This window comes from Plectropomus leopardus, chromosome 10 (genome assembly GCF_026936395.1).
Source record: "Plectropomus leopardus strain MGB_pleo_1.0 chromosome 10, ASM2693639v1, whole genome shotgun sequence".
In the NCBI taxonomy this organism is placed as follows: domain Eukaryota; kingdom Metazoa; phylum Chordata; class Actinopteri; order Perciformes; family Serranidae; genus Plectropomus; species Plectropomus leopardus.
The window spans coordinates 28,696,749-28,722,476 of NC_142185.1; the positions used below are offsets into that span (position 1 = coordinate 28,696,749).

Genomic DNA, 25,728 nt, shown 5'->3' on the forward strand with positions numbered 1-25,728 from the left:
TTTTATATCCCATATCTATTATATGGCATTATGCTATAAAACATGTTAATATATTAACTGTTTTATTTACATTATTTACTAGGCCTATAGTATATTTCTATTATACTTTTATATTTATACAGACAAACAAAAAGTATCATTACTTAGTGATAATACACTGTTGACATAGATTTTTCTGACTTAAATTCCACCACATCATCACTCATCACTACATTGAATGTAATTTTATTTATTTTAATTTTATTATTAATTTTAATTTCTACTTTTTTATTTATTGATATATTAGATGCTCTGTTATTGATGCATTAAGGTATACATTACTTTAATGTTATGGCTGCTAAAAGTAGAGCAAAGTTTATACAGCCTACTACTGGGTAGCTTGTCAATCTTTCAAGGATCAATTAAGTTTCATTTTAACCTATAATAACACATCATGATGTATTTGTTGTTAAACTTTTTGCACTTTACATGATTCCTTTGAAATTGCAAAGAACCTGAAACGGTCAGAAAAGTGGGCTAAATGTTGCCTAAGTATTGAGATTCCAGTGTGGTCTATTGTCACATCTGTAACATCTGTAAAAGCTTTGAGTCCGACAGATATTAATGTTGTTTGTTTGTTGTTTTTACATCTGTGTATTTGACTATTTATGTGTTTCAGTGTTCAGACACTGAAATCAGATTACAGCCACTGACTCCATTCACACTTTAGTGATAACTGAAGAGGAAACACACACACACACACACACACACACACACACACACACACACACACACACACACGCAGGGAGCCGCGCGCACATCCTCGCGCGCTTACTTTAGGCGGGGGTGGAGAGGAAACACCGTTACACACACGCGCGCGCGCGCACAGACAGAGAGGGAGGGAGGGAGGGTCTCCACGCGTTCAGTTCTCAGTTTCATTGACTTCATCTCAAACTCAGATGAAACTTTTGGGTTTTTCTCTTCAGTTTCTTTCGCTCTGCTTCATTGTTTTTTTTTTTCTGTCTGTCACACAGTCTCGGTGCCTCGTGCGCTGCCTCCTCGAGCGCACGGACAGACAGTGGTTTCACGCACGAGACGTTTAACGGACCGAGGAGCAACAGGAGGTCTCCCCCAGTGACTCACACCGGGAACAAGAGGGATTTAACGGGGACTTTTTAAAGCACACTGCGGCTTTTTGAGGCTTTCTGTCCGGTACTCATTCAACATCTGCCCGGTGCTTGCCGACTGGATCCATAGTTTGACCCGGGATAACTGCTGTCTGACCCGGGATAACTGCTGTCTGACCCGGGATAACGGTACAGTAAACCCACCGTCAGTTAGAGGTTTAACGGTGGTGGGTGGACAGAAAAATAATGATTGGCAAGAGTCAATGAAGAAACGTTTTCAGTCATAAATTTTCATTTTTTAAACGATTTCTCTCCTAAACTGAATGTTTTATTAATGAACAGTCAAACTGAAAAGAGAAGTTTGTAAAGTTAGATATTTTGTGTTTTTAAAAGACATTTTCGGGACAAAATCTCGGATCCATCGAAATTAATCTGTAAAAGTAAACAGTTAAAGAGAGAAGCCTTCCTTTCAGTGCTAAAAAAATATTCCCAAAACCTTTACTTAAGTAAGAAAACCACAATGTAAAAATGCTCTATTTCAAGTCCTCATATGGCCATTTATAAACTAAGAAATATGTTAGCAAAAGTTCATTTGACAGGACCGGACCAAGAAATTTTGGGGTCCTAGGCAAAGTTTGTTCCTCCAGCTGATTAGTCCTGATCTCATGTCAAAGTGTGAGATGTTGATACGTTTGATTTAATGCTGTATATTAATTAGGCTAGAAGTTAAGAATGACTTATTTTATAAAACTGATAATTACGTAGAACAGTAAAAATATTTCAAGGTGTACTATTGCTCATGATTTGATTAGAAAATATATATGTAATGTTAGCTAATGTAGAGTTAGCAGGCGCTTATCTTAGCTTAGCATAACAGGTGAAATGTTAAACAGATTGAAGCGATTAGCTAGCCTGGCTCTGTATGAACAGAATTTGCGTATGTGCATCTCAAAAGCTCACTTTTTTAACACATTGTATCTTGTGTGTTCGATCTATCCAAGTTTAAAGACAACAATTCACCATTTCCACTTTTTTAATATTTCGATTTTAAAGGCAACTTGTGGAGACTGCGGGAAGCTACTGGTAAAAACACTAGGTAAAAATGTTATCGCTTGTTTTTACGTTTTGGTTTTGTATTAATTAAACAAACAAGATGTAACATGCTAAATAGTGAGTTTTAGAGGTGGTGACAGGTGTTTTTTTGGACAGAGTCAGGCTAGCTGTTTCTCAAGGCTCTCAGTCTTTATGCTAATCTACGATGTAAATAAACATGAGACCAGAGTTACCATGGTCATGGAAAACCTGGAAAAGTAATGGAATTTGACAGTGTCCTTTCGGGGTCTGGAAAAGTCATGGAAATCATTCAAAATCATTGAAAGTTTTGAAAACTCTTGTAATTTTGTTGTGTGTAATGAAATGAATTGTTATGGTAATCTTCTGTGGATACAATGTCATGTAATGTAACAAAAAAAGGTTTGAAAAAGGTTGCTGTTTATTTTTCATACAGTAATTAACATTTAGAGTAAAGCATAGTATACAGTTCTGACTACGTTATATGTTGTGAATGTAAATTGTATTATGGGTCCTTGAAAAGTCATGGAAAAGTTTTGTTTAATAGATTAATATACATTTTCAGTTGGCCCATATTCAGCCTGACATCAGCCATCGTTGAAAACTTTACCTCTAATAGTATTTTAAATAAGTTTTTTGAGTTTGAGCAGAATGGAGTCATGCAACATGAACTTGTACAGATGGAGATGGGGGAAAAAATCAAGTTTGGTGTGATCTCATGTGTATTAATTCATGATTTGTGTCTCTCTCTGCTGTCTTTGCAGTCTTTTCTCCATCATGCATCCCTCAGCAGGGAGCCTGTGGTTGTTCTGCAGCCTGATCCTGGTCCTGGTCCATCCTGCAGCAGGGTACAATCTGGATCAGGAGCACAGTCTGGAGTTCAGTGGCCCCCCCTCCTCCATGTTTGGATACTCAGTCTTGCTGCATCACCATGGAGCCCACAGCTGGTATTGACCTACTATTAAACCTATTTTGTAATTTCACAATTGGTCCTTTGAACAGTCAGTTTAGATCAATTTATTAATCTTAATGACACCATCTCCACAGTTGGACTGTGTCTGCGTGTGTTTGTGTGTGCATGCTAATTAGCCAGTTCTTGTCAGTGAGAGAAGCTCTTTGATGCTTCACACACAGATGCCATTCAGACACTGAACAGACACAAAGACAGATACTGTCTAACGGTCTCTGTGTGTGTATCTCTCTCAGGTTGGTCGTTGGTGCCCCAGTGGCTAACTCGTCCTCAAGGCCGTCAGTTCGATCTCCAGGAGCCATTTACCGCTGCAACATCACTGCTCATTCCCATCGCTGCCACCCCATGCATGCTGGTGTGTTTCTTTCTGAGTGTGTTGTTAAGTCTTTTCTCGAGTATTTGGAATACTAACCTGTTCCTCACATGATAGACCAAAAGATGACGAGCAGTATCTAAAGCTTTACCTCAAAGATACGCTAGTCAGACTGGATGTTCTGGATCGAACAGTAGAAAGCAACACATTCACACCATGAGCCCCCTTGTTATTTTTGACACAGTGCTGTTGTCGGCCCGTGACATGACTTAACACAGTCATTTGACTGATGTTAATGTTAACACTATCAGCTGCTCAGCTTTGACCTTTAACAGTTAAACACCATTGAATTACCTGCAAAGGCTGCATGTGTGAAACCTTGTAATCAATGTGTGTGTGTGTGTGTGTGTGTGTGTGTGTGTGTGTGTGTGTGTGTGTGTGTGTGTGTGTGTGTGTGTGTGCGCGCGCGCGCAGACGTGCATACCTGTGGGAAGACGTGTGATGCAGAGAGTGATCACCAGTGGCTGGGAGTCAGTCTGTCCAGACAACCTGGAGACAATGGAGGACACATCCTGGTAACACATACTTTTTCCCTGGCCTTGTTTACACCTGATATTAATGTGTCTGAGGTGATTGGATCAAAAGTGAAAAGCTCTAAGTACAGCTGTGAAGGCACCCGGTGTGTCTTCAATGCATCTTGAGATCCTGATGCTCAGACCACATTCAGAGGTGGTCTTTGCTGAACTTGGCCACTGCGTGTAAGCTTATGTGTCCTGGGCCACATTAAAGGACTGCCTACTAAGCTGAAATCCTTGCTTATTAGACTTCCTGTCGAAGAAGCAACTTTCAGTTTCTGCCAATACACAGATAAGTTACAGTGCTTGGAGCTGCTCTCCCCCCAACAAATGGTCACTTTCAAACATCTCAAAAAACTCACACCAACACGAAAGCAACTCAGTTCTGATGTTAAACCTGTTAATTAGGTAACGTTAGCAGTGTGATGCTAAAAATCAGTCCTGTCACTGTGTGTGTGTATATGGACTCTCATTAACTGCCCCTGCCATAGAGCTCACACTCCAGCAGCAGACGTCTCCTGATGAGGGTGAAAGAAATCCTGTAAAAATGAGCAGATTTTTTAGCAAGAGTGAATTTTAATTTAAATTAAACAAAAGAAATATAAAGCAGTTACTCAGCAGCAGAGTGAGTTTGAAAGTTCATCAATGAGGAACTGAGAACACTTCTGTTATATTTTTACACGTTGTTAAATTTTCTCCTGCAGTGACACAGCAAATCTGTTGCTCTGTCCCTACTGGTCCTGTCATGTGTGAGTAAAGCCATTATTGAATGTAACAAAAAGTTATGCTTAAATAACTTCAAGAAAAGATCTTCCACAAGCCAGCGATGTTTAAGACTTACATTTCTGAAAGAGGTTTTAAATGTAACGATCGAGCAAAACTTTTTTCCAGCATCATCAGCTGTCTCCTCGCTGATCGACTCTTTTACACAGTGAGTGAAAGATTGTTGAGGTTTCAACTGAATACACAACAGGGCTGAAATTTAGACACACACGGCATCCCTGTCACAGTGACATGGGTCATGGGAATAACGACACTCTGCTGCTGACTTGTGATTGTGTTATTGTCAGTAATGAGTCCATGTCACATGTTGTTTGCATGCTGTTCGTGTTTGTTCAGGCGTGTGCTCACCGCTGGAAGAACGTCTTCTACTCAAAGAAAGACGGTCAGAACCACAAGCTGCCGCATGGTGTCTGTTATCGCTATGGAAGTGACCTGAGAAACGCCCAACCCATCATCCCGTGCTACAGAGGTACAAACAAGCACATTGATATAAAAATGTGATTATTTCCACACGTGTGTCACTATCCAAATGTCTTGTGACTACATAAATAGCAACCTGTCTGCAGTTTGATGGAAACAGTTTTTAGAAGTCAGGACAGTCTCACATGTTTGAATTTTGGATTATTTCTTGGCCTCATATCTTTAGTATGTGTGTGTAAACGCAGCAGCTGTTTAGCTTTAGGACGAAAACATTTTGGTTTTATCTTCTTATTTGTTTGTCCACCTTCACCTCTCAACACATCTGTCTGTCTCCGTCTCTTACAGACCACCGGAGGAAGTTCGGCGAGGATTATGGGTCGTGTCAGGCTGGTATTTCCAACTTCCTGACAGAGGTCAGTAAGCTTCTTCAAGATCCTGTTTGTCTTCACCGTTTCCACTAGCAGACAGAATGTGATCTATCTCTGCCGTCTTATGTGTAACTTCAGTGAATGTGCGTGGTGCTTCTTGTTCCTCCTCACGCTGCTCAAATGTAGAAATTCATTTTTACCGTTTTGAGAAACAGAACTAAGACTGTCAGCTTCCTTTGTCGAAGACAACTAGGAGAAATACTCCTACGCTTCTGTTTTGAAATACATGTGCAAAGTTTCCTTTTGTTCTGAGCTTCCTGTGTTGAACATGGAAATTCCCAACTTCCATTATAAAGCCACAAATGTTAGAGAAATTATTATTCTGTTAGAAGTATCTCATGTATAGAGAGATGTAAGTCACATTATATCATCGAGACTTCATCTGCCTGTCTCTCTCAGGATTTGATCATTATGGGGGCTCCGGGGACATCTTATTGGACTGGTTCGGTCCTGGTCTTCAACACGTCCAGCAGAGGGATGTCCGTGTATTTGGACGACGCCGCCTCAACCGTCAGCTTTGGAAGCTACCTGGGTAACTGATACACCTTCTGCCCTACTAGTACTACTAATGTAATACTGCTATAACTGCGTGTGGTTGTGTGTGCATGCACACAAACACACGCAACTCTGTGCAACTCTGTCCTTATATCTACTGTAGCTACTGCTGATACAACTACTGTACTATAGCCACATACAGGGGCTACCAGATACAGTTACTATGAGTGCAACTAAAACACAACGACAGTTTGTTATAGCAGCTGATACACAATTGAACTCTTGACACACAATCTACACAGGAGGAAGTTTTCAGTGTTTTTAAATGTCCATCTCACATGATTCAGACTGAACAGATACTCTTCAGTTTCTTTCAATACAGTTTTCAATGAATAGTTTATTTAGATACCACTGAACCCAAAGCAGTGCTGAGGCTGAGTGCTTCCTGTGTACTGATTGATGACTTAGGCTGCTGCTGTTATGCTGATGATGCAGTGCTCAGACTAAATAGCCTGTGTAGTAGTGATGCGTGGGTTAGATTTTTGTAAAACCCCACCAAACCTGGCTGCAGTGAGGGTCATCATACCCTGCACAACACACACACTGCTAGCTGCTTGTAGTGTGACAAAGACAAAGAGGAAAGGGGAAGAGAAATTGTACATTGGATTACTGCACAATGTCTCTGTAAATTCTGACAATTTACTCAAAAATCGGGTGTGATAACATTCAGCTGCAAAAAAAACTAGTTGCATTTAATAGTTGTTATTCAGTCAGTAATCAGATTTCTTCCCTTCACTTTATCGTCCTCGTGTAATATGAGATGAATCACTGTTACGATTTTTCTTTCCGTGCACATGTTACTTATTTCAGTTTCAGTTCTGACTCCATGGGGAATCACTTTAGGTAGACCTGCTGTTGTGCTGTTTCTTTTCATCCCACCACACTGCTGTCTCAGTGACCTTATTCTTCCTATTTATCCTGATTCTTACAATAGACCTGCCGTTGACAGTAATGCTAGTTATGTTGTGGATCCAGTTGGACAACTGGAGATGTTCATCCTTGCAGTAACCTGTTCTTTTTTTTTACATGGAGTTTCAGAGAGCTCCATCACACCCATCCATTTTTGCCACTTATCTTGATCAAGAGTACATTGATTTAATTCATTATATCAATAGGAATTACATGTTATGTTGAACCCCGCAGAGACCCAGCATATAAATACTTAGCCAAATGTGTACATGAACAAGAGTCAAGTCTCTCTTAACCCTAACCTTAACAGACCAGGCTTGCATGACATTTATGATATTACTTGAGTGACTCCATTACCTCTCAGAATTTGTGCATAAACAGGAAGTTGAGCAGAAAGGTGCAATGTTCTGCAAATGAAGTTGTGAAAACATCTTTAATTTTCTCACCATGTCAGAAGTACACAATAAGATAATAACTGATGAGCTGATGATCAGGTAGTAACATCAGCACACACTACAAAAAACTTTGTTTGAGCCTGTGTTGTCCTCAGTTTGGAGTGTGTGTGTGTGTGTGCAGCAGTTTAACACAGTAATCCACACATATTAACAGAGAGTGACAGCTGACATCAAAGGCGGAAGTTCATTTCGAACACATCTGAAAGCTGTGGTTGTGCAACTTTCTCTAAGACACTTACACACATAGTGTTTTTTGCACATAATGTACAGCTGTAACCACTAGATCTCAAAACCTAACCAAAACCAAAAACCTTTTTGGTCACACTGGTTTCACTCTACCGATCTTCACATCTGACTTTTCAAATCTTAGTTTGGTATTTTCAGTATGATTTACCTGAAAAAAGTTCTCTTTAAACAAAAGCTAGAACAAAATCCCCCTACTAACACTTTTTAAGTTCTTGTTTGCAAAAAACTTACCAATTGGTATGAAAGTGCCTAATTTTAGATCTTTTTACAGATTATTACAAGGTGCACAGTAGGAAAATGCAGTCTCTGCAGATCTGTCAAAACCTGGAGTATCATATGTTTTTATGTAAAATCTTAATCTGAAAAGTCATCAGTTAAAGCAAAATATTTCTTTAAACCTTACCTAAATACTCAAGCAAAATACCTTGAAATTGTACTTAACTTGTGTACTTGAGGAAATGTATTTAATTTCTCTCCACAACTGCAAAAGTTTGAATATGTGGTGCTGTGTCCTGCTGATGTTCAGGTTACGCCGTTGGAGCTGGTCACTTTCTGAGTCCCTCCTCTGTGGAGGTGGTGGGAGGAGCTCCGCAATACAACCAGAAGGGCAAGGTGAGACCTATCTGTCTGTCTATCAGTTTACTCACTGCATTTAAAGTCTGAATGTTTGCCTGTATGTGCAATATCGAGACTGATATTCCCACTTTGTTTGGATGGTGTTCTGAAGACTTTTCGATTTGTGATAATGAAGAAGTTCTTGTTGATGGCGTGTTGTGTTATGTAGTTGTTATTGTTAAAGTTGGTGTGTGTCTTTGTGCTGTGCAGGTCTTTATCTTTGCCGTCGAAAGCTCTATACTGCAGGTCGTCTCTGAAGTGTCTGGAAAAGAGGTGAGGAGCCTTTCAGCATTAGCCTCCTCCATTCAAAAGAATTGAATACTTAGCACTTAGCTTGTGTGTCTTTGTTGTGTAGCTGGGATCTTACTTCGGCTCCAGTGTGTGTGCAGTGGATCTGAATGCTGATGGTTTGTCGGATCTGTTGGTTGGTGCTCCGATGGAAACAGGCGTCACCAGGGAGGAGGGAAGAGTCCATGTATACATCAACCAGGGGCAGGTGAGCATGTACCCAAACACACATACCATTTTAGCACTAAACGGTGGATATTGATCTGAGATCTGTCAGTGGAGCCAACATGGCCGACACCGGGATGAGGTTCTTCTGTTCCACACAACATACTAATTTCATACTTCTGTGAAAAAGAGTTTTTGAGATAAAGTTTTTTTTCCTCACAAACTGACTCTGTCTCAGGCGAAGCTGTTGGAGGCGGAGTTTCAGCTGACAGGCAGCAACGCCTACGCTGCCCGGTTTGGAGAGACCATTGCTGACCTGGGAGACCTTGATGACGACGGTTACCACGGTAATGATCACACATGCACAGCCTGACTGATGAGCTTTTATATAGGTGACACAATTTTAAGTATACAGCGCCCTACTAATACTTCCTTTGCTAATAACAATGAAAATACGACTAACTATTGCCACTTCTGATAGTACTGCAATACATCTTCTACCATCACTTGTACTTTCACTCTGATACTATTACTATTGCCAATACCACTGCAAATACTGTAACTTGCTACTGCTAATAGTACTGCAATACGATGATTCTACTTATAAGTACTGCTACTACAAATACTACTACTCCTTGTGTTGGGGGTTGAGTTGACAAACTTCCTGTTTTGTTTTTGTTTTGTTTTTTTTTTGTTTGTTAGAGCTTTCTCTGCCAGTTGGGTCTGACCCGACCTGCCAGGTTTGGCCCGGCCAAATTGTAATTTCTCACTGTTCCCTCTTGAAGCGGGTCGGGTTCTCGCCAAATTAACGTCTATTTATTCACATTTTTTTTCTTTTTTTTAATGAAACCGATGTGATCTGTCTTATGGCACTTTGGCTGGAGTTTTAATGGACTGAACCGAGAGGAAAAGAGAGAGAAAGAGGGTAGAGAGAGAGGGGAAAGCAATGGAAAATGTGGAGAACCGGGAGTGAGAGAGTGCAGGTGAGAGAGGGAAAGAAAATGAGAGAAAGAGAAAGGTGGGCTGAAAGGTGAATTAGGTGGCAGTTTCTGCTTCTCCCTCTCGAATAGTGGAAGACATGTAAATAACATGCAGTGGAGAGTGGTGATCATCATCTGCATGCTGCATCACCATCACTGTGCGTTCTAGACGCACTGAGGAGGGCTTAATACTATAGACCTATTGTTACAGTACAATCCAGCTCAATGAACTGTTAAGTTTCTCTTTACTGCATGAGAGGTTCTTCGTTGCCCTAAGTACACTTTGCACTCCAAGAGTGTGGCGTAGTGCACAACTGAAGAGTGTATATATATTGCAGTAGTGCTCATAATCAACTGTGCAGCTTCAAAAATATGAAATCAGTTCAGTTATTGCAGATGTTTTGATTATGGCGGGGCATCACAAAGAAATGAATATGATAACAATGATAATTATGGAGGTTCAAGATCTGTTTGGCTTTTTGCCCAAATCTGCTGTCTCATAAATGACCCTACAATACTACTAATACCACTAAAATTACTACTACAGTACTGCGATGACTGCTACTGCACTGAACAACCAAAAACACACATACAGTTTGTTCATTTTAGGTTTCTCACCAAGGTGGCAAAACCCACCCACCACCAACAGTAACTGCCACTTCCTGATAACTAACATCACTAACTTTGACACAACGCCCTCACACACGCAGACCTCTCAACATGTGTGTGTTTGCATGTGTGAGGGTGGAGTGTGTTATTAAGTCCATTAAAACTGTAATGACAAACTGTTGCTGCTCTGTAACTGAACCTGCCTTCTAATCTTTCACAGCTAGATAAAAGGCTGTGTGTGTGTGTGTGTGTGTGTGTGTGCGTGCGTGCGTGCGTGCGTGCGTGCGTGCGTGCGTGCGTGTGTGTGTGTGTGTGTGCGTGTGTGTTCAAATAGCTCTGTCTTGCTTTTTTTTAGACCTGTACATCTTCAAAAGACTCAGGTTAAATATTAAAGGACCATGCTGGTGTTTTCTCATGTTTATTTACTAATCCTGGACACCTTTATCCTGCTGAACATTTTCCAGCAGACTTTCCAAACACAAACACTTTACGGCCCTCAGAAACATTTGGACCTGACTGCCCAGAGGATCAATTACCAGCTTATTGTAAACAATCTGCAGCAAGTTTCAGGCCTCGTAGTAAAAGCAACATAAACTAATAGCTGCCTGAAAGGAAGGAAACCAATTTGTAGCTTATTGGTTAGGTCAGGTCAATGGGTTAGTTAATGGAGACCACAAGAGTCCTCACAAATACAGTAATATAAACTAATGTGTGTGTGTAGATGTGGCAGTTGGCGCCCCACAGGAAGACGATCTCAAAGGAGCTGTTTACATTTACAACGGCAGGAAGGAAGGCATCTCACCAACTCCATCTCAGGTACTACTACTACTACTACTGTAACTACTACTAATAATAATAACAAGAATTTACGATTCAAGCACTTTTCAAGATACTTAAATTCACACTTAAATTCATTAAATGGATAATTGTAGCTTATTACAACTTGGGTCATATTTTCATAGTTTATTCCTATCAGCTGTAAGGGAAAACAATGGTAACTTTTGTTATGTATTAAATTATTTTACATAACTCTAATAACAATAATCAATCTCCAATAGGAGTCCGTGCTAAGAGAGGTGGAAATGAATAACTAGAGTGAGTAGATTATATTATATTATATTATAGTAGAATAATTAGAATACATTTATATCTGTAATTCTTTCAGTGTAAAGCAAAGTATAATAGATTTCGAAGTTTGGATTATTGTCATTACAGCCAAACAAATACATGACAAGAATAAAATATAGAACTCAGATCTCTGTGATTCATTAAACAATAAACATTATGATAAATAAAACTGAGTTGGTAAATAAGTAATTAAATAGATAAATAAATAGATAAAGTGAGCAATGCAGTGTGTTGTTAACAGTAAAATACTAAAACTGGGGACTGAAAAGTAGTCAAGCAGTGACAGGACAAAAGCTTTTCATTAAGACTGATCGACCCCAAATTATTGTTGGCTATGTGGGACACCTGCTGTTTTTACCAAACCAAGTGCTTTAGCTCTTAAAGATTGTGATTTTTACACTGAAGATGTCACATGATGAGGACAATGTGGTGCATTATAAGAACAACGTATAAGTCAATTTTTATCATGGGAACATTCATATTAAATTTAATCAGCACTGATTTTGTTGAATGCCAAAATTAAGTTTCAGTTAACTTGTTCTGTTCTGTGGTGTCCAATAAGGTATGTGTGTGTGTGTGTGTGTTTTTAGAGGATTACTGGATCCACACTGGGTCGTGACCTCAGGATGTTCGGCCAGTCCCTGAGCTCTGGCATTGACATTGATGCTAACGGCTACCATGGTAACCTGAACTGTCATAACAGCTGTTTCCTGTATAACATTGTGTCCTAATGTTGCACATGTAAACGAGATGAAACCCCCCTTTTTTCTGCAGATGTAGCAGTCGGTGCTTTCCTCTCTGACTCGGCTGTGGTTCTCAGGTAAAACATTGTTTTAGCTTTCTGTTCAAACACAACCTCGAAATGTTCCAGTTGTAGTTCTGTCTCCTTTCATACAGGTGTACAGGAAGGAAGTGTCCTCATTTTAGCTGATCTCAAAGGAAATTACTCAGCAAAGGAAGCGGGACATCTCACAATAAGATAACCAAAACATCTGCTGAAAATATTGAAGATGGAAATCTTTGCTTTAGGGAAAAAAGATTTTCAGAAAAGAGATTCATGATTATAAATGATATCCGTCTACTGTGTTCAGTCCAAATATGAATCATACGACTTTATTTTGATTCAAGTCTGCATGCTGCAATAACGTTTCTGAATGTGTCCTGTGTTTTGTAGGACTCGTCCGGTGATTCAGGTCACTGCGTCTCTGACTCTGCCTAAGCAGATTGACCAGCGGGTGGCGCTGTGCCACGACCACAAGACTCCAGCTGTCTGCCTCAATGTTACCGTCTGCTTCAGTGTAAACTCCAGACACTTTAAAGGAGCTATAGGTAATATAAACACAACTGTCCAGTTTGTAAGACTTGGGTTATAATTTATTATTAACAATACTAATACTGTCTGTGAGAGCTGATGAGTTATCTAGTGATAATAATATTTTTCCTCTCCTCTCTTAGATCTTCAATATAATTTGACCTCTGACCTCCTCCATAAACCATCTTTCCCTCATCGTTTCTATTTCCATGGGAACGGATCATCCAATAGCACTAAGGGGCGCGTGAGGGCACGACATGGCCAGCTCACTTGTACAACACACGTGGCTTACCAAAGGGTAACACACACATGGAAAAATTCATACACTGAATAAGTTTAATTTTTTAAGAAGTGATAAAATGTTAATAACTGATCGGATTGGCTGTGGTGACGCTAGCAGTGTTCATTCCTCCTCTGTTCCTGTTTTTTTTCCTCCTACAGAAAGATGTGAGGGACATTTTTACTCCGGTCAAGTTTGAGGTTTCCTACAGTCACAGAGAAACAAACTCCCACAGAGGCTCTCCCAAAACTTTCCCTCCATTAAAACCAATTCTGCAGCAGAGCGCAGGACACCAGAACACCATCACCAACCAGGTACCAACCAGTGCTAACACCAGCGATTTACAGCTAGTTTAAATACAGCTGCGTAACAGCCAATACTACAGACAGCTAGGTACTGGCTATTGGTAAAACCAACCAGGTACCAGTTAATGCTAATACTAACTAGGTACAGGCTAGTTATACCACCAACAAGGTACAAGTACTAACAGTAAACATTAACCAGCTATTGCAAGCACAAACAAGTGCTAAAAACAAGCAACTTTGTGTATTTGTATAGTTATATGCATGTCTGCTACTGTGTGCATCTTATCTCTGTCTCTTTTTCCCATCTTTTTTAACAATATTTTTATTGAAGTTTCAACTGCACATAAAAAATCCCCTTACACAGTCACACACTTTACTGAAACGAACAATGACAACAACACTAATAATTACAATAATAATAATAGCAGATTGCAAATCAACCGAAATACATACATTATTTATGTAAAGGAAGTACATGATGATAGATTAAAAAATAATGACGTTAAAAAATATGAAAAAATAAAAATAGAATTGTAATTAATATAACAAACACCAAAGGAATAAAATAAAATGAGGTCAAATTTTAAAAAATAATACAATAAAATAAAAGGCAGGCTCAATACTTTCATTTTATCCATATCACATCTCCCTGTCAGTCAGAGATACATGGCTCGTTGGCAAACAAGGACATAAATGAGTCCCAAACACAAAATCCTTCTGTTTACCTTCAACAATACATCTCATCTTTTTCCCATCTTACTAATATTTTTATTTATAAAGTAATGTAATAAGGTATACAATACATCTCTATTGCTTATGTATTACTTTGTTTTTTTTGCATATGTTTTAATAAATAAATCAAATTAAATTGTAACTGATTACTAACTCTTTGTGCCAACTCTCTTAAAGCCTCTATTGCCAAGTATTAACTAGAAGTAAATACTAGTCTGAGTTTACTTTTGAATTTACTTACTAATACCAGTACCGTGTGCACTGTGCTGTGGCTTTTATCAGAGCAACAAGATGAAAAAAAAAAATGATAACAGCAGCTTCAGTATGAGATCTGTCCATCACCAAACTGATCTGTGTTAAAGGGCAGGAAACAGCTAATCTGATGTCAGCTCCACCACACTGAAAATGACTTCCTGCTAATCCAGATGTGTTTACAGCTGCAGCATATTAACCCACATCAGTCAGCTCATCCTGTGTCCACGCCGTGTCCCACTGACTCATAAAAACAGAGCCCAACCGGCTAACATGTAGGAATGTACAGCAGGAGCTATTCACCAGGATATTACTCATCATCTGTAGGCTGAGGTCAGAGGTCACGGGAGCTATTTGTAATGTCATTTATCAAGAACGGCTCCATTCATTTTTATTATTGACACCATCGATGAACTTTCTGCCTCGTTCTGTCTCTGTCAGACTTGGTTCGCTCGTTCCTGTTCGCTGGTGAACTGTTCGACCAACATGCAGCTGTCTGCTCAACTAGTGCTGCCACAGTAAGAACACACACACACACACACACACACACACACTAATGCACACACAGCAGGGAGTATGTGAATCATAAAGACGGACTGAAATAACAGCAGTATTGTATTTTATTAGTCTAGTAGACTAACATTAGTCAGGAGGTTAACACACGATGCTTATTAGCTGCTGATAAATGACGAGAATTATTGTAAAAAACATCAACCAACAGCAAGGCTCTGATGTTGGTTCATGCTGGTGTTGTATACGTGTTTCTTAAGTTCCTGTGCCATGAGAAGATCTGTATCAATCAAATGTCATTAGAGACAGCAAACAAGCTCATTTCAAAATGTTTACTTCACCTTTAAAGTTAATATTTTTGTTGAAAATACTCCTGGTGGTGCAGCCTGGTGTGAGATTTGAGCCTTTGTTGATGTGATGGAGGTGGTTGTTAATACCTCATCAAGCAATGTAACTTATTTACTGTGTGTCAGAGTTAATCATTTTCATATGGGGACATTTTTCTATAAGGGTTAATATGTTTTTTTGTTGCCCAGCCCTTGTGTTTGTTGTTGCCATTAGTAAGCAGCTGTAATTTGATGTTGCTTCTCACTGGTACCTCAATGTTGTTGTTTGTCATCAGTCAGCAGCAGTACTTTCCTCTCGGCTCTGGACAGACCATCATGTTAAAAACCTCGCTGCTGAACTCTGGAGACGACGCCTTCCTGCCGAGACTGACGCTGCGTTTCCCCAACAACATCCATTACATTAAAGTGCTGCAGAACGTGAGTTTTTGAACACACTGCAAACACTCCCTGAGCAGATACTTAGTCGGAAATACAACAGACGAGGAGTTTGTATATTTGTAACAGTGAAGCCAAAAAAACATGTTGTTTTGATAAAGAAGTTAGACAACAATCTGTCTTTTCCCATCACACCATGAAACACCTTGAACTGATTTTATGGTGCAAGCAGTTCCCGACACAACAGCAAGACACAGTAAAAATAACAGCTACTGTATAGAAAGTTATTTTCAGAATGTGAAGGTAATAAATGGCTCGTGCTGAAAAGATCCAACCATAAATTGTATCAAAAACGTGCTTTAATTTCATGAAAATCTTACGGATCAAAACTCTAGCAACATAAATAACTCACTAAACAAAGTAACAACAACTAACTAACTGCCTGTTTGTGTGTGTGCAGCAGGACAATGTGGTCAGCTGTGATGTCACACAGGGGGTCAGCAATACAACGGCAGGTGTTGACTGCAGTGTCACCAGCCTCCTGCTCTCAGCTCACGCCCAGGTAAGTCAAAGCCCAATCACACGCAGTTATGAGATAGTTTTTGAAGTCAACAGCCGTGCTAGATGCTCTGTGAGGCACACTGGTGCTTTGAGCTTAATGCCAGCGTCAAAGGACAGCCGATGCTAATGGGAATATCATTGGTTTTGCAGGTATTAGTCATAAACAGAAATATTGGACAAATTATGTTTTGACCTGACCAGATGTCAGAGGACTGTGAAAAATATTCTAATTTATCCTGAGGAGGACATAAGTGACTGAACCAGTGCGTCTGCACTTTTTGTTCTCCTGCTTTTGTCTCATCAGCAAATATTTGCTGTATTTCCTTCGACTCTTGTTTTTCTGAGTAAGTAAGTTAAGTAAGTAACTGTTGAAATCTCTGAGTCCCCCCCCCCAAAAAAGACAGAGCAGCAGTTTTAAGAAGGAATTTCCTTAAACATGTACATGCAAATACTAAAAATGATACTGAGAGGAGGCAGTAAAGGAGGGAAAATTAATCATCAGATTGAACATCCTGCAGTCTTCAGTAATTAAAAACATTTCCTGTTTATTGTAGCTAAATATCAGCTTCCTATTGGACGTCAACCAGAACAGCACACCTGGTGACATCATCATTCATGCCAACACCGAAAGGTAAGGAAACACCCCCTCCTCTAGTTTCAAGATGTGATGAAAATAATAATTTCAACTGAAGTAGAAATATAGAAGCATTCACAGTAAAATAAATGTATCAAAATGTGTTGAATGAATGAATGAATTAAATCTGTTTTCTCTTAAGTGATAACTTTGAGAAGGAGGAGTATCTCCATGACAACTCCATCAGTCTCCCCCTTCCTCTCAAATATGGAGTCAACGTAAATATCCACGGGTGAGTCAGCATGCATTACTATTATTATTACTCTCTTTAAAAGTTAATATTTATAGTATTATTCATATATAAATAATGAAAGTCCAAGTTATGAAGTGTTTCTCTCAAGGCAGAGAATTAAAGTCAACAAAGTGATGTAAGACAAAATAAACAAAAAATAAAGAGAAACAAAAACTACAATTAAGTTAATTTAATTATATAATAACCCACAATTCAAGTAAATCTAAAACGTTAAGTAAAATCAGAATGTAAAATGGTATATGTGTGTTATAATTTAAGAAGCAAAACAGAGGAAAAACAGGATATAATGCATGTTCAGCATCTATGTGGAAATTAATATATACATTTTATACACTTACTTTCAAGTCTAAGATTTGTTTTTCTGGTCGATGAGAAAATAGATAACGGCTTGATGATTCGAGTTGAGTTGAGTTTTCTGATTAAATTGTTGAGTGAATGTTGCAGTCTTAGCTTCATAAACAAAGCTAGAAAACAACTTTGTAACAAGGAGCCCTCAGTGTTTGTCACCGCTGATGTCTGTCTGTGTATTTGTCTTGTAGTTTTGTGACTCCCACTTCATTTGTGTTTGGCGATGAAGACACGACTCCAGTTGACTGCTACACTGAAAGATTCAACTACACATACACAGTAAGTTCCCTCAGGTTTGTTCAGGAAGAACATCTTTTCGCTGCCACACTGTACAAATGCTTCTGCAGTCTCCCTAAACTCCAGTTTTTCCCTCCAGTGGCAGCCTGAACAGAAACCCAGCACTTATTGAAGAGTTTGTTTTTATAATTTGTCCTTTGCAAAGATATCAGGTCATAAAGTGAGTGAGTGACTCAAGGAGGTAAAATCTGAACTAATCAGATGAATCTGCTAATTTGTGTGTCTGCAGGTGTTAAACTCTGGTCCCAGCAGGTCTCTAGATACTGTGGTCGACATCAGGTTACCGAAGATCCTCACACCTTACCGACACAGACTGCTACAGGTGGTTGAGTGGCAGGTACGTCCAGTACTGACAACAGAGGTAACAGCAGTAATAACAGAAGTAGAAGTGACACAATTAGTATAAAAACTATGAGTAGTATCTGAGTGGATCCTCACAAGTATTTGCTTTTGTTTTGTCAGTTACTGGTTAATTGCCAGCAAAAACATAGATGAATCCGTGTTGCAAAAATCTGGTAAAAATGCATTGGAATATGTCTTTTTAAGCTTAGATATCATTTTAATTTAACACTGACTCACATTACAGTAAGTGAAATGATCTACTGAGACATGAAGTTATTGTGGAACAAAACTGCTTTGTTAAAAAAAATAGTTAAAAAACTAGTCAAAAAAACCCCAATCTTTTAGAGCAGCATCTAGTGGCCATTAGAGGAACTGCAGCATTAAAAGATTTCCTTCACCTGCAGATGCCAGACTACACGTTTTATGATTTTTTTCCACTCATAAATAGTTTTTCTTTAAAACCTTTTTATACAATTTAACAAAATAACTCAACTATTTTAAATGTTCCCTCAATAATTAATTTGTCCTAATAAAAAAAACAGTAAAATAAAGGTAAATAAATTGGATGAAATATTAATTAAACCAGATGAAAAATCTGATCCAGAAATTGAATACCAACTTTAAGAACTTTGATACACTGCGCTGATTTTGGTCAATTCCACGAAAAGTGTTTACGCAGATTTCGACCATGGTGGTTGCTGGTTGGGTAATGGTAGCAGTGGTGGTTTAAGCAGTATTAGAAGTATTAGTAGAAGTACAGTAGTAGTTGTGGTACTAGTTGTAGTCACGTTAGTAGTCATAGTGATGGTAATTTAAACATATTATTGGTGGATGTCAGAGGTGTTTATCAATATATTAATTCTCTCTCTGCAGACGTCTCAGGGTGTGTGTTCGATTAGTGACGCAACTGTTTCAGTCGTCGAGGACTGTGACGTCCCTCCAGCTTCCTTCATCAAACAGCTCGTCTTCTTCTTCTCCTCCACCTCTACACGCAGAATGGTACACACAAACACACACACACACACACACACACACACACACACACACACAAAATAAATACAGCCCTACTTGACTCTTAATTCTCAGTATTACCTGATGCAGTGTTCATCCAAAACATTTACTCACAGTTGAATCACTAATTAAAACCCTGGGAACTCATGAGTACTAGACTCTGTCCACATCAGAAGAGAAGTTAAGTCCTTTAAAGCTTTGGTGTAAGAAACGTGTTATCAAAGAGCTTTAAACTCTGTTGCTATGTTGCTAATGTGAGGGTTAAGTTGGAGGTTATACTATTTATAATTTGTGATATAAGTTTAGGTTTTAGATCAATTTTAGATCAATTCAGCAGCTATGGCAGCATGCTTTTAATTTCAGGTGTTCCAGAAATACAGTAGATTAGGGGTGCAATGTTGTTGATACACTTGAGAATCTTGATATTGTGTTTGTCTTATTGTGTTTTTCGATGTTTAGTTGTTTAATTTTTTTTATTTTCTTTGTTAAGCTAAAGAATCCTGCAAGCTCAGATTGCACAAAGTTCATTAATTGCGTTACATAATGACCAGAGTTTGATTACAGTGTTGAAGGTTTTAGCGCTGCTAGTCTGCTTGAGTTGGAGCCAACAAGTAGGCCATCTTGATTACACTTCACAGTTTTTCTCTCTGTGTGTGTGTGTGTGTGTGTGTGTGTGTGTGTGTGTACAGTTTTGTGGCCATGGTGACGATTTGTGTGAGCGGCTGGTGTGTCGTCTCGGTGATCTGGATGTGGGAAAGGAAACTCTCATCCAACTGGAGATCAAACTGAACCCTGCTGTGCTTCTGCAAGCTCCGGTAACGCACACAGATCACCATTTTCACTCAGAATAATTCAGCTCTGCAGAAAAGCTGCAAGCTGAGACACAGGTGACCTGCACTCAGCACTGTGCCTGAATGCATCCTGTTCAGACACAGAGGACTGAAGCATTGCCAGCGTGCTGCTTTCAAAACAATTAATTTACCCATAAAACACTAGAAATTTGATAATTAAAGAAAAAAATAGATGATGACTAATAGCAGTGACCAGCAAATAACTGGCCAAAAAAATGAAACACCATTAAGGTGCATTATGTAAAAAAGTCTCAAGTAAGGTAACCTTTAAGTGCACTTATCAATATTTACACAAGGTGATCATGTCTTCTACAATTTTACATACAGTGAAACACATTTCTGGTGGCGTCAACGCAGTCATAGAGCGCATTCATTAAAACACTATCAACAGCTGGACAATGTTGGAAAAGTTGTGCTTGTACTCTCGTCTTTCTATAAAAAATGATCTCTGTCTCAGGGTCGTCACGGTGTCATGAGGTTGGAGAGCATGGCAATGATGTCAAATCCCAGAGAAAGTCCTCACACAATCCTCATCCACGAACAACCTGTAGCAGAGGTAAAAACCCCTCGACACCATTCACAACAAAGCTCATCTATGTGTCCAACTTGGAAATATGTTTATGTTTTATGTGCTTTATATTTCACACAATCCTAATAACCATACATTGTATATGTGGTGCGTTTGCAGGTGGTGGTGGAGGCTATTTTTACCCAGAAACCCTCAGCAACAGTAAAGGTCTTTATCATTGTTGTCAGTTTAGTTTTGGGTCTGCTGATCTTGGCTGCTCTCATCTGGTGTCTGTGGAAGGTAAACACAATTTTTTTTAACATCAAGTATATTGTTATATAATGTACTTAAAAACTGCAACATATGGCAATAAATAGTACTGATAAACTCAAGTATATCACAATATATGGTACTGATAAACTGCAGTATAATGTGATATAATGGCAATAGTACATTGCAATATAATATGCAGATAAGCTGCAGTATATTGCAATATAAAGGTACTGATGAAACAGTATATTCCCACTGGAAAGCTGTAGTAAATTGTAATATGATGGTACTGATAAACTGCAGAGTACTGCATTAAAATTAACAGATAAGCTGGTACTGAACAAAACACAATATATTGTACAAATAATGTACAAATAAGCTGTGGTATTTTGCAATAAACTGATACTGAAAAACTACAGTATATTGCAATATTATACTAGTATAATGCAATATAAGATGCAGATACGTTGTAGTATATTGCAATATCATGAAACTAATAAACAGTGGTATATTGCAGTATAATAGCACTGATAAACTACAGTATATTGCAATATAAAAGTAGTAGTTTGTTGCAGTATAAGATACAGATGAAATGCAGTATGTTCCAATATAATGGTTCTCATGTATATAATATAATATAATGGTTTCTAATGTAAAGTACAGATAAGTTGTAGTATATTGCAATATAATAGTACTGATGAAATGCAGTATAATAATGGTCGGTGTATCGTAACTTAATGGTATTGACAAACTGCAGTAAACAGCAGTATAATCTACAGATAAAGCTCAGTATATCACATTTCATAATGGTCAAAGTAACAACACCAGTGTCATTTTTTGACTTCATGTCCACCCGTCTGTCCACCTGTGTGTCTCTCAGGCTGGTTTCTTTAAGAGGGAGTTCCAGAAGAAGAAGGAGGAAGAGGAGTTCAAGAGGGACAGCTGGGACTATGTTCCTAAAAACGAGAAACGAGAGAGCACTTCCTAACCCCAACAGCCACCTCTAACCACGACCTCTGACCTTTAACCACAGGATGGAGTTCACGCGACAGTTTCAATGGGACATGTCTGCTGACGGATGGATGGAGTGCTGTGTATAAAAATATGGCAACCCCAGTTTGGCCCAAAAACATGGAAAGTGCTGCTGTTGAACATCATCGGCCAATGAAATCTGTCCACACTGAGTCAGCTGATCTGACTCATGACGAGTCAGAGCTGATGCGAGTGTGACAGATGATAAAATGTCTCAAGTGAACGTCTCCTGAACACACCTGAACCTGAACGTGCCTTTTTAAACTATTTTTCCGAATGTGCCTTCACAAATACAGACAAGCTCAGAGACTTGACAAAAACTGCAGCGATTAAGAGAGGATCAGTAAAAAGGGAAAAAACAAAAACAATCAAAAGGCCTCGGAGCTTCCCGGGATGCGGCATCACCTGAGACAGGTGTTGATGACCGCCGTTTTGACTCTTTCAAGAGGAAACCAAAGGAAGTGACTTTCTGATGACCTTCGATCTCAGGGGATGGAAACCTGGCCTCTGATTGGCTCATAGCTCTGGAAAACCTCCCTTTTGTGTGTGTGTGTAAATTATATTTCTACGTTTTTGTTTACCTGCTGACTCACACTTTATGCACTGGCGACGCACAGAGAGCAGACTCACACTGGATGCTGTCCGAACAGAAGAGGCAGTCCAGTTAACGGCTGCCTGGTGCTGCTGGTACAGAGCTTTTGAATCAAGCATGGATGCTTTAATGGATGCCGAACTCCATCTCTGTTTTACTCTTCAGCCTTTTTTCACTCTGGGATTTGTTATTTTGGTCCCTCTCAAGTCACCGTCACACGCTAAAAACTGCCATTTTGTAGCAGAATCACTTCATTTCAGTGGAGTAGCATGATCAACGGATTTGCTCGCAGAGGTGAAGTGAATCCATGGAAATTCTTTTTGGGAAGCTCAGCTTTGGTATGCAACAATTTTGACTGATATCTTAACCGCCATCTTCACTGTGCTAACATTTGGGGGAACGGAAAGCTGCGGAGTCCACTCGCCTGTGAATCACTGTTGTAAGGAAACCATTCAGGAAAACTGCTTCGGAATAACTTTGAACAATCACCAGGAGCTGCGTTAGCACAACTGGATGAAGCCTAAAGAAAAAAAACAAGAACGCTTCTTCTCCAATTTCATCCTTAGAACAAACATCATGTGAAACCAGTGGATATTTTTTTACTGTTTATAAAATCAGTAAGTAAGTAAGACATTTATTTTGCTCTGTAATAATGAAATTCATCCTGTGGGATTTCTTTAATAATAATAATAGTACTTAATTTATTAGATCGCCTTTCAAGATACTTAAAAATGTGGTAATTGTAAAATTTAAAAAGCATACCACAAAGCGTACCACAGCTTCACTGACTTCATGCCTTATTTCCACTGCATCATGCCGCTCGCCTCAATTTTCCATTCATTTTTGGTTTTCAGTTTGCTAAAGATGTGCCTGGTATTTTTTAGGACCTCAATTGAGGTTCCAGGTGAGCTGAGACGATACGCAGTAAAGAGAGAGCTGTCACTTGCACAGCACAGAACATCCTGCACCAACGTGCAGTTTTCAAATAGCAAAGCTACCATCACTATTAATGAGAATTATTTTTTTCCCCTTGACCCAAATTTAAGAAGTGGCAGCCCACAAACTGCAGCAGAGGTGCAGAAATTCCTCTGTTTGGTTGCAGATCAAGAGATTCATCAATTGCTGGATGGAGCAACACACACTGTGTTGCTTTAAAGTTAATGTCACAGCAGTTTTGTGTGCAGGAGGAAACAAAACTGCGAAAACCTGGAACCAAAAATGAGTCGAGAAGTGTAGAGGTGAACCATGCAGCGGAAACGAGGCTTCTTCAGGTCAGTCCAGATAAAATTCCTCACGACACTTTGATTTGTAAAAAGGTTCAGTGTCACCAAATTCTTCAGTGAACTGCTCCTGAATTCAGACTTAACTGTCAGTGTGGAAAAAAAACAAAAACAAATCGATGCAACTTGTTGAGTAGCCGAGCCACAGGGTTGAATGATGAAAGACTACTTGAAGAAATGTTTGATACTTTAAAATATTCAGATTCACAGATTTAACTGTATTTTGTAAACACGGACATTTAAAACAGCTGCCACCCTCCCTTCTGTCTATCTGTTTAGTACAAATGCACATCACACAGAGAGATGTTTTTGATATTTTAATGGTTTGTTTTTGTGAAAATTGTTCTGCACTGGAGAGTCTCACTGCTTTTATCAACACTTTTCTATTAAAATGAAGGATTTTCTATTTAAACAATCTGTACTCGTTTTCTCTCATTATCGCAGCTTGTACGCTAAAAAAAAAAATTATTTCAATAAAAAAAACAACTTAAAAACAGCTCAGTAATATTGAAATATAAAATGTAAAGTCTTTGACACTTTTTGCTCATCCAGTCTGATTCTGCTCATCTGTACAGAAAGCTGCTCGACTACTAACATAAAAACAATAATCTAACGATTAATACATCAAGATTCAGCTGACACAAAAGAAACTTTACTCTTTTACTCTTTCTCACCGTGTTAAATTCAGTTAATTATTTTCAGCTCACATGATTATTGTTCAAATTACAGATGAATCTCTGCAGCAGAACCAGAAACTGGACAATGAAAATTGTAATATTAAAAAAATAGAAAACATAAATTGGATCATCTGAGAAGAGCTGGTGATTAAAATAGTAAAATGTAAACATTTAGTTGAATTAGAAAAAAAAACATTTTTAACCTCATCAATCAGTTTGAGAAGTGCTTTATCTTTACATCATGAAGCACAGGTAGTTTGGAGTCAAAGGTAGCTCACAAATTGACTTGAGGTTATTAAACCTGCAAGAATCAATCAAAATCAATTAATGCAGCTTTAACATAAAAAGGAAGCTGCAAAAATCTGTTGCTATTTTATAGTGGGGAGGTTTTTGGCGCTCTGCTGCTCCGTCTCCCACACAGAGTGCGCTCCTCTGCTCCAAGAGTGTCCTTCTGAATAACTGAGCAGTGCGGTCCAACAGCACCCTGAATTTTACGAATAGTCAAATCTGTGAGTGTGCACTCTGAGTGGGTCTTTTCAAACACACTCCTAGAGAGGGCAGTGTTGAGTCTCTGTGGTCACCATGGTGACATGTCTTGCACGCTTAGCAACGCCCTCTGCTGGACTCAGATACAGCTGCAGGAGACGGTCGACTCGGCCTCGTCCACATCCTCGCCATATAGAGTGATGAGCCTCGGGTGGACCCTGAATAGATCATACACACACACACACACACACACACACACACACACACACCAGACAGTTGAATGCATGGTAATATGTATGTAGTGGATATATTATGTATTTATAACTGTTGGTTAAACTATCACACAGCTAATTGATACTTTTTTGTGGATATAAATTTTAATACTTGGACATCTGCGACTTAAAAAAAAAGAATTTTAACTTTTTTTTTTATTTAAAAGACTAAACAAGAATTACACTTATCAAGAAAAATGTTGGCAGAATAATTATTAATCAATAATGTGTTAAATAATTATCACAAAACTTCAATTAATAACCCGGGCTATTATTTGTTTAAATCACTCAACTCCACAGGCTTATGTTTGAGACGAGCGTCTATACGGGACGGGCTTTTAATTCCTTTCACACAAAACTCAGCAAAGATGGAAATACAATCATATTATTTACTTAACCCTTTGAAACCTGATCAAATTGGCTTGTAGTATGTCCATATCGACAAAAGTTTGAACACACACAGATATTTGTATGCGTGATCTTAGCAGCTAGTGTTAACTCGAGCAGGTGGCTAACAACCCGGTTTTATACATCCACAGGATTTCTATAAAATTAACTGCATGGCAGCCGAAATGGGCCTCTAAT

The 25,728-nt window shown here is 38.9% G+C and overlaps 2 protein-coding genes across 3 annotated transcripts in view; one reads left to right on the top strand and one right to left on the bottom strand.

Annotated features, from left to right (window-relative positions):
- The first annotated feature begins 898 nt into the window (after positions 1-898).
- Positions 899-24,123, top strand: itga4 (integrin alpha 4). Of its 2 annotated transcripts, none has more exons than XM_042494370.2 (29): positions 899-1,295; positions 2,942-3,124; positions 3,384-3,502; positions 3,935-4,035; positions 5,155-5,287; positions 5,584-5,651; positions 6,066-6,198; positions 8,358-8,443; positions 8,657-8,719; positions 8,802-8,942; positions 9,138-9,246; positions 11,210-11,304; positions 12,207-12,297; positions 12,391-12,436; positions 12,791-12,945; positions 13,072-13,226; positions 13,370-13,522; positions 14,939-15,015; positions 15,630-15,771; positions 16,193-16,291; positions 16,845-16,921; positions 17,067-17,156; positions 17,717-17,804; positions 18,052-18,159; positions 19,038-19,163; positions 19,865-19,990; positions 20,484-20,582; positions 20,715-20,834; positions 21,685-24,123. In XM_042494370.2, exons 2-29 carry the CDS (start codon positions 2,955-2,957, stop codon positions 21,790-21,792), a joined length of 3,078 nt encoding a protein of 1,025 aa, XP_042350304.1. In that variant the 5' UTR covers positions 899-1,295; positions 2,942-2,954; the 3' UTR covers positions 21,793-24,123. The 2 variants fall into 2 exon arrangements, with proteins under 2 accessions (XP_042350304.1, XP_042350303.1); XM_042494369.2 differs by having other exon boundaries at positions 900-1,295; positions 16,190-16,291.
- cerkl (CERK like autophagy regulator) overlaps positions 24,013-25,728 on the bottom strand; it is a 34,987-nt gene continuing 33,271 nt past the window's right edge. The window contains exon 14 of the mRNA XM_088083509.1: positions 24,013-25,089. Coding sequence (XP_087939635.1) covers positions 25,011-25,089 — 79 coding nt within the window. The 3' untranslated portion in view covers positions 24,013-25,010. The remainder of the gene's footprint in view (positions 25,090-25,728) is intronic.